Source organism: Corapipo altera, unplaced genomic scaffold (genome assembly GCF_003945725.1).
Source record: "Corapipo altera isolate COAL_440 unplaced genomic scaffold, ASM394572v1 61411, whole genome shotgun sequence".
NCBI lineage: Eukaryota > Metazoa > Chordata > Aves > Passeriformes > Pipridae > Corapipo > Corapipo altera.
In genome coordinates this window covers 15476564-15491616 of record NW_020884875.1, presented here as the reverse complement: position 1 = coordinate 15491616, position 15053 = coordinate 15476564, and the positions used below count along the sequence as shown (strand labels likewise).

The 15053-nt window shown below is 39.0% G+C and overlaps 1 protein-coding gene across 1 annotated transcript in view; it reads right to left on the bottom strand.

Annotated features, from left to right (window-relative positions):
- Positions 1 to 666: 666 nt before the first annotated feature.
- Positions 667 to 15053, bottom strand: part of SLC1A1 (solute carrier family 1 member 1) — a 52804-nt gene continuing 38417 nt past the window's right edge. Inside the window, exons 8-12 of the mRNA XM_027634722.1 lie at positions 13499 to 13606; positions 7443 to 7565; positions 6718 to 6912; positions 6071 to 6205; positions 667 to 2814 (exon numbers count right to left, since the gene is read on the bottom strand). Coding sequence (XP_027490523.1) covers positions 2568 to 2814; positions 6071 to 6205; positions 6718 to 6912; positions 7443 to 7565; positions 13499 to 13606 — 808 coding nt within the window. The 3' untranslated portion in view covers positions 667 to 2567. The remainder of the gene's footprint in view (positions 2815 to 6070; positions 6206 to 6717; positions 6913 to 7442; positions 7566 to 13498; positions 13607 to 15053) is intronic.

Here is a 15053-nt window from a genome sequence, read left to right as displayed (position 1 = left end):
GTCTGGGCAGCTCCCCAAGGGGATCCAGATTTTGGGGTGCCCTTCACAACCCTGAGGGGACCCAGATGTCCAGATGGCCTCCTAGAACCAGGAGGGGGCCCAGATGTCTGCATGTCCCCCCACAGCTGGGAGGTGCACCTGCTGGTGCTTGTCTGATGGGAGACTGTCCACCACTCTCCAAAGCTTCCAGACGAGGAGGCTATGGAGAAGAGGACACAATGCCCATGCACGCTGTTTCCACATATACAGAAGGTACATACTTGGAATACTGTGTCAAACAGAGCATCCTTGGTCTTTACAGTATCTTCAGTATATGGTTTGGTCTCTTGGTGGTGAGTTGATGGCAAAACAGCACTGTCAACCCCTGCTTAGCTGAACTGATCCACATAAAAAACTGATAGATAAACAATCCCCTGCTTTGTGTGTATTTAATAGCATACTCCCAAATCCAGATTATATGTAGTTAAGAGGGCTTTCTTGCAATCTCAGCACTCTGCTCTTAGAGGAGTTATTTTAATGGTAGAAGAGTGTAATTCTTGCCAAAGTTACAGCTGAGTAACTAGTGAAGATAACATAAATCCTGAATTCAATAGGGCTTGGTTTTCTTCCTATAGCTAAAGGAACTCAATACTCTAGAGTAAGGAGAGGATAGTAGGCTAAAACGAGTTAAGAGAGAAATTATTTATTTGTAACACATTAGGAACACTGTTCACAGTACGTCATTAACAGGGTGACTACATAATGAGGTGATCATAAAAGGGTGACTTAAAAAGCTAGTTAAAGACAAAGCATAGACTATAGGCTAGTCATGGAAACTGGTAGGCTTTTTCCTCCCATATGCAAAGCTGCACAAATAAAGACTGTCTCATACTGTTTCTGCAAAGGTAAAAGATTGATTTACTCAATCGGTACATTTTCTTTATTTTGTATAAACATACCAATACTTAGATTAACATTTCCATACAATTTACGATGTTTAATTTAAATACAGTATTATGTCTCATTAATTTAAGGTGCAATTTATCAAAATCTACAGTAAATTATTTTTATTTTAAATAATCAGTTGTCTTTGGCACGCTTCTGGTTTGTTTCAATACAAAAGTGTAGGATTGAATCGAGTATATAACACTGCAGGAACTTGGAGGGGTTTTTTTGTTAGCATATAAGTGAGATATTATGTTTACCACAAGCTTATTTACAAACAAAGAACTGTATATGAATTTCAGTTTACTTTATATATAAAATGGCTAACTACTTCAATGTGCAAGGCAAAAAAGAAAAAATTGTTACAGCAACTCCTCCCTTGAGAGAGTGGTTTTTGCACCATGGAAATCTTGTATAAAATGTTTTAGAAAATGGAGATTTCTTATGAGGAAGTTCTCGGTGCTTCTTATTCTATAGCAAGCCACCCAAGGACATGAATTTCTGGGTTCAGAAATGGTTCATAAGATACAGTTCATAAGATATATCATATTGGCACTGTAGTAGTGTTGCAGCTATAAACTTGCATGTTCAACTCGCAAACTAAACCAAGGAGCCAAAAAAACCAACCGGTCTGGGTAAAAGCTTTAGTCAGAGTGGCTTCTTTCTAGAAAAAACAGTCTGATTTCTATATATCTTGATAATATATCTGGTTTTATTCCAAGAAGGAAAAGTTTAGAATTTGCACTGTGCATTTTCATCTTCATGACCTATGCTTCTTTTGAGCTGACTATTATTTGGTTAGAATCAAAGGTGAACAACAGAAAATGTTCTTTTTTCTCTTTCTGATGGAAATGTACTAAGAGGCCATCCAAGTGGACCTAAGTAGGTGAAATATCACTTTACAAAAGCTCTTCAAATGCCAGAAGAGCAAACTTGTAGCAACTGATTTCACATCTGAAGGCCAATCCCAGCAGTTGGCACTCACGTGAAAGGCATGGTGAAACTTAGCTACATAAATACTAGAAATTCTTCCATGCCTAATTATTTCGTAATTAAAGAAAACTAAACTCTGTTCACAGTAAAATGTACTTATTTCAAGGCCCTTCTGGTCTGTTTTTTCCTGAATCACGCAAGTAGTATCCCCTCAGCTGCAGAAATTAGCAATTTGGCAAATGATCAAGTTACAGGAGGTGTCAAGTACAGTGCGACCTGTTTAGAAGGCAAGGATGTTAAAAGGTATTTCATATAGGTGCTTCGTGATGTGGTAAGGTGTGAAATGTTGTGCTACTCCTGAGTAAAACACATTTGGCTGTCCCAGCTAAGATACCCACTTATGAGCATGCTGATTCCAAAGAGGCATTTCATAGCCTCAGCAAAAATGTATATTCTTAAAAAAAAAAGAAAAAAAAAGTATTGTACAACTGTCTTTTTCTTCAGCCTATCAGCACGTACTAAAAGTGGTGAGTTCAAACTGTTGAGAGAGATGATGAGAAGGGGGCAGAACTGGAAGGTTAATCAGAATCTGTGTAGTAAATCAAATGCTAGTGAGACGTAATTCATTCTCAATTATCCTTTAACCTTTTTGAGATATTGCATATGGCCACGTACTTTAGTGCTCCTGTTTTACCTGAAAGCTACTGACTTTAGAACTGAGATGTCTGTGTGAAGGATATGGTGTCAGACTTATCTATAGCAAAGCCTCCATTGATGTAAGATTTCTTGGTCTCTCTTCCATCATTATCAAGTATTGTTGTTTCCAAGGCAAAAGGATTGACTATGTTGACTTCAGAGGTGACATCCATCTGCTCCAGCTCCTTTTTAGAGAGCTTCTCCACTACCCCTGTACCAAAGGCATCTCCCAAGACATTCACCATTGTTCTGAATCGATCCCTATGGAATAAAAATGTTGTCAGACAAACCATTCAGTATGTTACTTAGAAAATCCTTTTAGTAAAAGTAAGCCTACTCTAGCAAATGCAGCACTGTTTCCCTCCCAGTGCAGATTTGGGGTAACTCTTCAATTAAAAGAAAAACGTCTTGTAGAACAAGAAACAGAATTTTGCCCGCATGTATTTGAAGAAGCCTGGAGTCACTTTCATGACAAGTTATTGCATATAGGTCATGCAAAAATGCAAGTCATATCACTTGTCTGTCTAGAGCAGAATTCCATTGCTGTGGCACACCCTTAAAAACGTTGCAAGGATCACCTCTTAGGCCCTGAAGTATGCTACACAGCTGGTTTCCTTTGTGATGAGAGACTGTGGGGTGCAGTAGAAGGAAGAGTCTACATTGTGCCTTTTGTGATTCTAACAGCTACGTCTTCAGCCACATGAGCACCTAACCCAGCATCTTCAGTATTCTGACCCAAACCCTGGAAAGGGGAAAGGCTGTCTTCTGCTAGCTTATCATTAAAGGGCTGAAGTTTGCCACTACTAGCAAATAGTTTGCAAAATAATACATTTTAGGCAGTAAGTACAAAAGGCGAAAGTGTTAAACAAGTCACTTAAAGGAATATGATAATTCTGCATTGTTGATTTTTCTCCAAACAGAAATGTGACTTGCAGGCCTTAAAAATCTGCCACTACTTGGCAGAGGAGCAACAAACCCCTTGCAATATAACAAAGTTTGAAAATCAGTGTGGAAGTATGGACAGTGGAAAGCCATTCTTCCCTGTTTTTCTTTTCAGCTACACAACAGTGCAAAGGCTCTGTAGCAGAACAGGTTTCTCTGTCTGTGCAGAGATGTTGAGGTTGACATATTCATAATATTTTGCAATACATTGCCAAAACAACAGTGAAGTGAATTGGCACATCTCATATATATTCTTCTTCTAGAACTGCTGAACTCCAGAGCTAAAAAAATTCCCACATTTTTTTCCATGTGGAATAAAAATATGTGGTGGGGGAAGGGGAGAGAGGTAAAGCAAAATTCTGGTAGAATCAGTCTGACAAGTGAGACAAATCAACAGAACTGGAAGCTCATCTATTATAATACTTGTAATCAATTAATTTTTCTGTTCTTCATTTAACATGTGGAAGAACTCCTCAAGCCTATGCAATAGAACTTAGAGAAGTTCATAATTAACTGCTGGATTGTTAATGAGCCACTACTAGCAAATAGTTTGCAAAATAATACATTTTAGGCAGTAAGTACAAAAGGCAAAAGTGTTAATAATCTACGTGGCATCACGATGTGCATTCCATCCCCTGAGGTGCAAAATGCACTAGCAATGATCCCTGGTACAAAAAATTAATCTTTAATTTGCTTTACACAGCAAGAAACCTTAGTCTGAAAAATGCCTCAGTTCCAACCAGAAACATCTTGAATTATTTGTATGCTTCATGGTGGAACAGGTAGCTTCAATGATTCATACTGAGCCTAAGAATCACATAAACTGTGGACTTTGAAAGTGGAGTCAAGATCATAAAGTTATGATTGCTATGAGAAAATGGGAATTACTGTTCTCTTTCTCTCTCTCACTCCCACAAAAGAAATAGAGGGCTTCAAATAAAATTATTAGGATGTAGATTAGAACAAACAAAATTAAATATGTCTCTGCACAACACTTTAATAGGATTTGGAATTCCACAGGAATTATGGAAACAAGGGTCCCAAAACAATGAGGCATTCAGGGAAGAAGATGACAAAAAACACCTCTTAACTCAGGAACTCTGCGAGCTGCAATTTGCAGAAGGCTGGAAAAGTACTTTGGGAAAAGAACCAATATACATTTGTTCTGTTCTTAGACTCCTTAGATAACTGCTCTAAGCCAGTGGTTTGTACTAATCTGCACTACCCTTAACAAAGTTAAATGTCTACCAGGAATATACCAAACAAAGCAATTAGAGCCTGTTGTAGACAGATGACTGGGAGAATGTAGTTGTGGCTGGAGCTGCTTGTTTTGGAGCAATTATGCTTATGCATAAATTGAATTGATTCTTAGATCCATCCAACAGCCCTGATTTTCTGGAGATCGGCATTTCTCTCTACTTGCAAAATTGAGTTATATAATCAAATAAATTAAATAGATCTGCGAAATACATAGGTTGCTGCCAGAAATCCTTCAAGAAAATTATTGGAAAGGGTGGGGGAGGAACAGGAAGGCATTTACCTTGAGTGTAAATATGAGCCAAAGAAGACATGCAAAGATTATGAAACAATTAAGATCTCTGGATTGATACCAATGAAATATCATTCATGCTGAGTTACTGCAGATGAACAAGACCTTGGTCTGAGCACTAAAGCTCACACAGTTTAGGAGGCAAAAAAGCTGTATTACATAGTAAAATTATACTCCTTAACTTGTGAATCCTGTCACGCTGTGAATCATGGCACAAAACTGAGTGTCAATGTCCTTCTGAACTCCAGAATACATTCTGTGATTCTTTGGGCTTTTGCAAAACTAGCAGAGAAAAACCTCAGCGTAACTCGAACAGAAAAGATTTCTAGTGAAAAGGCTTCTCTCCAGAAAGAGCAGCCAAATGGGACTGAGGGGTTTTGAAGTCCTCTGAGACAGCTGGGATCAGGCATAAGGAAAGCCTTCTGAGTTTGTATGTGTTTGTTGATCAAGGTGCTGGTCCAGTGCTCTTAGTGAACAACAGCCCAGCCTAAGTAGTGGCAGCAGCACAGCCCCACGTATAGCGGGCATGTGCATGCCCGCTATGTGGAGTCCAGGGCCAGCTTTGCATGTTGTCCTCCACTACCTCTTCACCAGTGTATGGATTTTATGTGCTTTGTTGAAATCAACTAAGATGTTATACTTGTGGCTACATTTGATTTTTATTAATGGTGTCTGTATTTAGCATAATGTGGTGGCTGCTGACACTTCAGAGGCACTCCTTGGTACTGTCGATTTTGCATTATGCTCATGATTTATGTGGTTGCTACTTTAAGGTTGATAGCACCTCTGAATATGACGTTATTCACTGCCATCCCATGCAGTAGAGCTTCTCTCACAATTAAAAGCCACTACTGCATTCAACTCTGAACAAGCTTGACCATAAGAATAATCTTTGTCCATTTCCTGCAACAGTCCTAAATGATTTTGTTGCCTTCTTTCTCAGACTCACATATTCCCAGACAACTCATGTAAACATTAAAAAAAAAAAAAGAAAAACTAATTAAATATCAAGTGCCATAAACTTACAGAAGCCAGTCAACTGCAATGATCAGAGTAACATCCTCGGCGGGCAGGCCAACGGCGCTCAGTACAATCACCATGGTGACAAGTCCAGCTTGGGGGACACCTGCAGCCCCGATGCTGGCTGCCGTAGCTGTGACACTAAATCCCAAATAAAGCCCAGAAAAGGCATTTAGAATACATATTGCTCACAGAAACTCTATTTCCTGACACAATGAGCTTACTTCACTGCAAGAAAGAAGGCCCAAATGTTCCAGTTTCCTCTTGAATTGTATCTACTCGAAGTCTAGTGTCAAGCTTATGGGATAAATCATGTACAGATACCGTTATAGTTACACTGCAAAGTAACAGGCAACACACATCTAACAAGGAAACTGGACAGATCAGAGGTAGAGGCTGAGCTGGGTTTGCAAGTGTTTGCAGGGAAGAAAAATGGCAATTTCCAGAACAATGTTGTATACCAGCTGCATGCCCTGGCCAACCCACCTCCTCATCAGGTTACGCTGGCAAGGCCTCAGAACAAGAAGTGAGAATGCTCGTTATTTCCTGTGCTGTCAGTGATAGTCTAAACTTTCCTGTGGGGTATCCAAAGTTACTGTAATTCACAAAAATCCTCACTGCCCACAAAAAGCATGTAATGGCTTTAGTCTTACCTAATGGTAACTATTTTGCCAATATCCAGTGCTAAGTCATTCAGTTGTGCGATAAATACGGCTGCTACTGCTTCATAAAGAGCTGTGCCATCCATGTTGATGGTAGCTCCAACTGGAAGAACAAATCTGGTGATTCTTTTATCAATCGAGTTTTTTTCTTCTGCACAGCGGAAGGTGACAGGCAAAGTTGCTGAACTGGCACATAATGAAACACATAAAATAAGCGCAGGTAAAACCACACCATTTCCTTGTCCTTCCTTTTTCTCAGAGTATGACCTGCTGTAAGACTCATATGGACATCTAAGGCAAGAAGAAAGGCTGCACCTTGGAAAAGCAAGGCAATGTTTGCTATATCTTCTAGTTATTGGAAGAAATAACAAAGTCTTGGTTATTCTCAAAATCACAGGGTACAACTGCCCTGGCATGTGTAGTCACAGAAACTGTGCAACGGCTTCAACTCTATCAAGTTTGTGACTAATGAGTTGAATGGCGAAGAACTGCCTCCTTCTGGGAGAGGCAGACCCTCATTTGGTATAAGGCCAGCACAATCTATAGTGTCCCTTTGGGTACCACAGAAATGATAATAAAAGCAATATTTCAACCTCCAGGGCACTGTGAACTGTTGAGCTGATATGAGGACTTTTAACAAAGTAGCAATAAAATCAGAGCACAAACAATGCAATTACTACTAGGAACATTACAGAAAAGATGTTTCTTTTTTTTACCTGGAAGAAATCATGAGGGCTGTCAGAAGTGCCTGAGCCATCCCCATCGCAAAACGAAAAGGATTTTTCCTTACTATTATTAAGTAGATCAGTGGCAGAATTATACCAGAATGGATTGCAAGTCTGCAAAATAAAATGGACTAGTTAAACAAATGGATCCATCTCTGTCTAGCTTTACTAAGATGGTGATAATAGGTATCTAGTTCTGTCCTCAAGAACACTTATGAAACACTAAGGTGACTTCAGTGACATCTATGTGCAAAATTTAGAAAAAAAAATAATATTGTTAATAAATAATTGTTAATAAAAAGCAAACTAATGCTGTTCTACACTTCCTTCTGGAAGGGAGAGAGAGAGATCATATACGATTTGTCTCTCTTTCCTAAGCAGAACAAGAATTAACTGATTTATTAGAAATAATTTTAAACTGATGAAAATGAGAAGCCTAGACTAATAATGTTATACTTAAACTGAAGTGCAGAGGGTGATTTAAAATAACACCAAAACACTCCACTCTTCTGCCAAATCCTTACAATGCAGACCAGAGACAAATCAAAAACCAAACCAAATTATTGTTCTAAGTTTATCTGCTCTTATTAGAGAACATGTTTTGGAATTAAATGTAAATATGCTTTCCAGTCAGGGACAGCTGAAATCTACATCCTTCTGCAGAAACTTCAATCATATACCTATAGAAAAATCCACACCTACTCTGAGGAAAACTATGTAAGGTCTATAATTAAAATGCAGTGATATTACGAACGACATATATGTAGTCTCATTATCTTTAATATTGAAAGATACTGAAATATTACCCTTTGAAACTATAAATTTTTAAAATTAAGTGTGTTGACTCACTTCCTCTCTTGACTTTAGCTGCTCAGGTGCATCTGCTTGGATATTTGTGTAGCTTTCAGGGACAAATTCATCCTTTAACTTGAGCACTAATTTTGAACACTGTGCAGTAATTCCATAGGCATATGCATGCAGAAGTTGTGGGCATTAAGGTTAGAGGCAAACAGACTGATGGAAGTACATTTGAAATGAAATACATGTGAAGAGTCTGTGAAATATTCCCTATGTTTGAAGGTTGAAAGTAATTATAGCAACATCAGCTTCTTGAGAAAAGAAATTATAGGCTGGAAACATAAACCGCAGAAGTGTTGTCATGTATGACCTTGGGATTTTTATTCTGTCCTCACAATATGTTCATGTGCACATTACTGTGTTGTAATAATGTTTTATGATTTCAGAGCAGCTGAAATCATGGTACTATTTGTTCTGCCAAAAACAATTAAGAGAGAAGTAGTCACAGTACAGAAATCCACAACAGCACCAAAAATCACCCACAAAATCTATGTATTATTTTCCTTGGGAAAATCACCTTTTTAAAAGCAACAGGCATTAAAGTTTTCATTCTTATGTGAAGATGTGATTTATTTAGTGGAATGTAAATAACAGCATGAAACATGTATTGCAAGTAACTGTAGAAAGAAACCTAACAATTTATACAATGGTGCTTGAGAACAAACTGAATTCTGCAGAATATGTAGAAAAAATATAAAGTGGTATGGGTGCCATTTGGTGTTGATGGGGGTAAACATTTCAAGTATGTCTTAGTCTAAAAGCATAGTGACTTAGTTATTTTGAAAAATTTAGATCCTCATATTTTTAGTGGTAACATGAACATGGCATTTTCAAAATAAAGTATTTGTGCATATCTGCTTTGCCACCACTGATTTTCATAAAACAAATTTGAAGTAACATTTATTTTCATGCATAAAATGCAATTCACAGCAAGTAGCAGAAGTTTTTAGACCAAAAATCATAATCAGTAACTGAAAATAGAAATTCTAACAGCTTTCAATTTTAAGATAGAAAGAATTTTGTCACTCAGAATCCCAAGCTGCCATTCCCTACAGCATCCAAGGATGCAGCTGCCTTGCTGCTTTCAGAAGAGACAAAGGCATGGGCAAAGAAAGTCTGCTTGCTGCAGCTTCCTATTGTTTTTTTTTCCACTTCAGGCTGAGTTCCCTCTGGCACTTATATTATGCTTCCTACTTTGACTCTCCTCTGCTGTAACTGCTAACATACCCTCATCTTGACACTGCAACCATTAAACTTAAGAGGCTTAAGATATTTACTGGCAAACTGGACCAAAGGCACTGGGAAAAGTCTGTTCCCTCACGGTGACCTGAGTGAGACATAAGACTGAGATGTCCTGCAAATAGTGGTGGATGAGAGCTGGTATGGTTGAAAATGTGAAAGGTCATGAATAATAAATTTGAGAAGAAGGTGAGATTAATAATGAGCTGGATATGAAGGCTAAAGGAAAGGAACATCAGTCTTCATGCTCTTGCACAACTTTCTTGATAGGGAATACAAGAAATATTTAAGACAACCTGTAATTCTCAGGATCAAGTTTAAAGGGACAACAATAAACAGTTACAGAAGATGCTGATGAACAGAACACACTGCAAATGGGCAAGGTCAAACAAAAAAGAATGTAAACCAAAAAGATAGTGGGAACAGCGCCATCTAAGAAACCAAAACGACAAGCAACATTTCTCCTGTTTGCTGAGAGGTGAGAAAAAGGGTATTCTTGCAGGCTGGAAAACACAGAACAAGCACCTTTCCCCTGCAGCCTACAGCCTTGTGTGTATGTTGTCATATCTGCTCCTGTGATCTGATTACAACATACTCTCCCTGATGGTCAGTTTTGCAGAGAATGTGCTGCTCTCCAAAACACCTTAAACAGCACCCATGGGACACCATTCTTCAGGAGACAGAAATGCTGGAGAGATCTCCCCAAGCACCCTTGAGGGAAAATGGTGTCATGTGCAAGGTAATTTGGTGAAACAGAGACTTTTTCTCTCCAAGGATGTAAAAGTGGGCACCCTCACTACATACAATTTTCTTGATGGCATCTGGGAACCTACTTAAAATTGTTGTGCCTGTCAAACCAAGCCCATGGTCCCCAGCTAAACAGGAGACTATGTGGTAGTAGTTTACTTTGAAGTACTTTGGAGAAGGCACTGTGTCTTCCTACATATCCTAAGGAAGACATGCTCTGTGACAGTACAAATAGTAACCATAAATGGGTAAACAGTCACAAAACTTGCTATCACATCTAAAATTGTAAAACTTGCTATCTGATGTAACATTGAAGTCAAAAGGCTTTAATAATCCATCCAACATATTCCTCCTCTGAGTCAGCTGGATTTAATAACATAGCAAACCTGCAAAAGTGATACACTGTTATTCTGTCAATGACTTCTATCTAACTTGTTGTCAGGGTCTCATTTATAAATTGTATAGAAAATACTAGACTCTTGATTTAGAGTCTCTTGGTAAACATCAAGTTTTGTAACCTTTAAAAATCTGACTCATTTTCCAAGTGTAATCAAAAACTTATAAAAAACTGCATAATGCACTAGATGAACATAACTTGCACTCATCTCTGCAACATTTTCAAAAAGTCATGATTCAGTGCTATTTCTGGAGCTGTAATTTTAATTTAGGAAGTAATTTTATCTCTGATTTTCAAACAGCTAGTCCAAACATACTGACTTACACATAAAACAAAACAACAGCTTTGAAATAAATGTGTTTATCTAGCACAGATTTATGAAAAAAAAAAAAAAAAAAGAAGAGCTCCTTCTTGACTATTTATCAAGAAGTTTGCATTTAAGACTAAAATATTACCCTTCTGTGGTGGTTTGAAACTCCCAAGAATCCAATTTCTAAGTTCAAGCCCCCCTCCCACAGTTTGCCCCTGTGAGAGTGTTTAGTGATGGTATGGACTTGATATCTTTTTCACCTTATGTGGAGAGTTTTCAGACAAAACACAACCATTCGTTATTGGGGGAAGGGGAAAATATTTACAAAGGCTTATTTACACCCACATATATATTTACATTAAACTAAATTTCTCCTTTCCTTCAATAAAAGTCCAAGAAGAAAAGAGAAAAGTCCTTCTGTCACTTCTCAGGCCACAGCTCCCTCATTTCAGTTTTTTGTGGCACTGGTTAGTGTCCTTCATTTTCCTGAGGCAGCAGAGTCAAGTATGGCAGTCAGGATCTTTGTTCTTACTTTGTGGAAATTCCAACCCCAAGGCCCAGCCTTCGGGGGATTTCCTTGTAGATCTTCACTCCTCTTGGGTTAGAACATTGAAGGCAGCTTTCAGTTCAGTCTTACCAAAGCTCTTTGCTCTGTCTCAGCTCACCAGCATGATAGAAACAGCAACAGCAGCAGTGGAGGCCAAGGCCACCTCCTTCGCATTCCGTCCTGGCTCAGCTCTCAGGATGACTCTGGTTTTTCAGCTCCTTCCTCCCTCTCTCTAGCTGCTGCTGCATTTCGGGACTCCCTAAGGGTTTGGAAGTCCAGTCCTCCTCTTCAGGAAGTCTCTGGGGTTTGGGAAAGTAATACAGTCTTACCCCAAACCAGCTCTGTTGAGTTTTCCTCTGTTTTGTTGCCAGCTCTCCCTCCTGCAGGAACATCTCTGCGTCTTTCAGCCAGCTTCACGTTATCTCGTTGCTACTGGCTATCTTTTGGCTTTTAGCCATCACTGCCTCTGTTCAGGACTGCTCCGCTACCACTTTTCAATGTCTTCTGCTGCTGCTGACAGCAAGGAAATTCTTCCAGCTCTTGATTACGGGACCTGGTCCAGCTTTGACACTATACCAGATCTCCCGTAGCCTCAGCTGGGGGCTGGGGGCCCTTTGCCCCCAGAGGGGCTCACTGGCCCCCTGCCTCCTCATGGCTCAGATCATGGCTACCCACCTTCTAAACTATCTTCACTACCTTCTCTTCCGTTTCTGTGCGTATGTAATTTCCATAGGGCGCACGTGGACTATTAATTGGTTCAGTATTATCAGTGGGGCAAAACATTACTACCTCAGAGAAAAGGTTTTTCAAACCACCACATCTTCTCTCTTCTTGGTTGTCATAAAGCATGTGAATGACTTTTGAAGAATAACATGCATATGCATAACGTGGGGAAAGAAGCTTCTGAACAACTTTGGATCTAGCATCTAGACAAAACACATATAAATCCTTAGCATACTGAAGGAATTATAGGAGTGGATGCTAAAGCAATGAACCAAGACAGCCTAGAAGGTATGCTTCACTGAATTGGAAATAGAAATTTAAATGCATTTAACTTACTAGGTCTATAATATCCATTTATCTACCACAAGGCTCCTTTGTAGGATAGTCTTCAGAGACACAAAATGACCTATATTATAACCAGTATCATTTGGAGCAGTTAAGTTGTTCTAAGGCTCTACTCCTTCAAGGCTCCATGTTGTGCAGGTGTAACCTCCTCCACTCAGACTATTCTACATAGCCAAAGGTTTAGAAAAAGAATAGAAAGGGATGCTTGGCTATGTTACTCAGATTGCAACTCGTCCTTTTGCAGCTTCACCATCTAACTTTGCCTTGAAGGAATAATTAGCAAACTGTGCAATTCCCAGGACTTCTTTTGACTTCAGCAGCCTGCTCTGCACTGGGAACGGAAGGGACCAGTCTCCTCTTTGGCATCATTTACTGTGCACTGTATTTACTACACATTTGGATTCAGCAGGGAAAGCTGGGCCTATGCTGGTACACCTAGGGCCCAAAAGTCCCATGGAGGTTGCAACATAATCCAGATATTTGTGTATGTTTGATAGGCTGGCAACCCCTGATAAGCCATAATTCATAACCTCACTCTTTTCCAGCTTCTTCTAGTATCTAACAGAAGCCTTACTACTCTCCAAAATACAATATTATTTGTTTCAACACCAAGCTAAGAAGATGAAACAATGAATACAAGAAAAGTATTTGTGTTTGGGTTCTGGTTTCTTTTTTAGAATGCAAGGCAGTGACTTTTTAAAACAAAACATACATTTGGCTAAACATGCATTCAATTCATCCTCACAGATCCTCACATAATTTTCACGGATAAGAATTTTTGTCTCTGACCTAGAAGAGTAGGTGTTATGGATAACTAAGCGGTAATCAACTGAGTGCTAAAAACTGAACACATACAATTTCATCTTTAAGAAAGTACATACCCACTTATTACTGTAGCCATATAAAGACCCAATTTACGAAAGATTTCCCAGTCCTCAACTTCTACTATCTTCCCAGCAATTAAAAACACGATACCAATTGGCATGTACCTAGAAAGCAAAAATAAAGCAATCAAAAATGCATTCTCAGAAATACTGCATGCTCACCATGAAATAATTTCTCTCCCACTATGCCTTCTTAAAACAGATGGAAAATATATTTTGATTGTCTATTACACAACTGCAGGGGTTTTTTTTTATATTCTGTTATACAACTGACTTTATTCACTTGCAGCAAGACTACAACAGAGGTGATGAAAAAAAGATTAGAAAATCAGAATAAATGTAACTCTACGTATAGTCTAATAATTAACTGTATAACCTGGTGTTACAGAATACACAGAAGTGGGGATGGGGCGTGGGCATATACCCCATGGCAGCATATGTTTATGTATAGACATAAACTTCCTTGGAGGTGGAAGTATGCAGAGCTGAGACCTATTTCTGTGTATTCTGCAATCACACAAATAGGAAAGGTCTCCTGTACTTACAGGAGCTGCCCTCCAACATGGGGGTCTGTATCTGTGTCACCTGCACCAAATAGAGTGATTTTAGCTTGATGAGATAGTATGCTCATCAGTGTGTTGCCTGATGGAGGGGTCCCTATCTGCCAGTAAACTTACACAAGGCCACACCTTACAGACATGAAAAGCTGCACAGGCTACTGCCTACAGAAAATTCAAGTAAAAAATCAGGAATTATGTTAGCAGCAGCTCCACTGTGTTCCTTCTGGTCCCAGAGACCAGGCTGTCACAGAGACAAGTTACTACTTCAGAGCTTTGAATAGTATAAATTAATTTATAAATTTGTGAATATATAAAGTGTATCCATTTTAAAATATCAGTTATAAATTTATAAAATGTATGCATGCCATCTCACAAACAAAATCATACCTTATCCCTGTAGAAAGCAGGGACACTTAGTTCCTCTAAGCCCTGAACATGATGAAAGCAGAACTAATTCCTCACACTTCCAGCATCAAACTCTACCCTATTTCAAACAAGAGCTCCCAAATCTGTAGAAACATGGGGAGCCTGTAGCCACAGTTTCATGCACAAGCAAGGAAATGGATAGTCAGTTTATGAGTAAGATCCTGGAGGACATGTGCTAACTCTCAGGTCTCACTATTGGTAATTTTCTGCTGAGTGAGACAGCCTACTTCATGGAGTTTTAACTCAGCTGGGGACTGAACTAGCTGTGTAGCACAGGACCAACTGCAGAAATTAATCTACCTTTCTTTAAGGCAGCAAGATAAACACTGGACAGGTTCACTGTTTTACAGGCATCACAGTGTGCTGAGATGTAAGGAAAACCCATGGAAGGGGCAGATCTGATAAGCTACTGTTCGTGTGAAACATGGAGTTTCACAAAAATGAGCACAGTATTGTAGTAAACGGGACAAGGCATTCCACATACAAGGCCAAACTCTTGAAAGGATTGTGTATGCTTATAGTACTGATACTGTAATTGTGATCTGCATGGACAAGAGCTCTGTGAA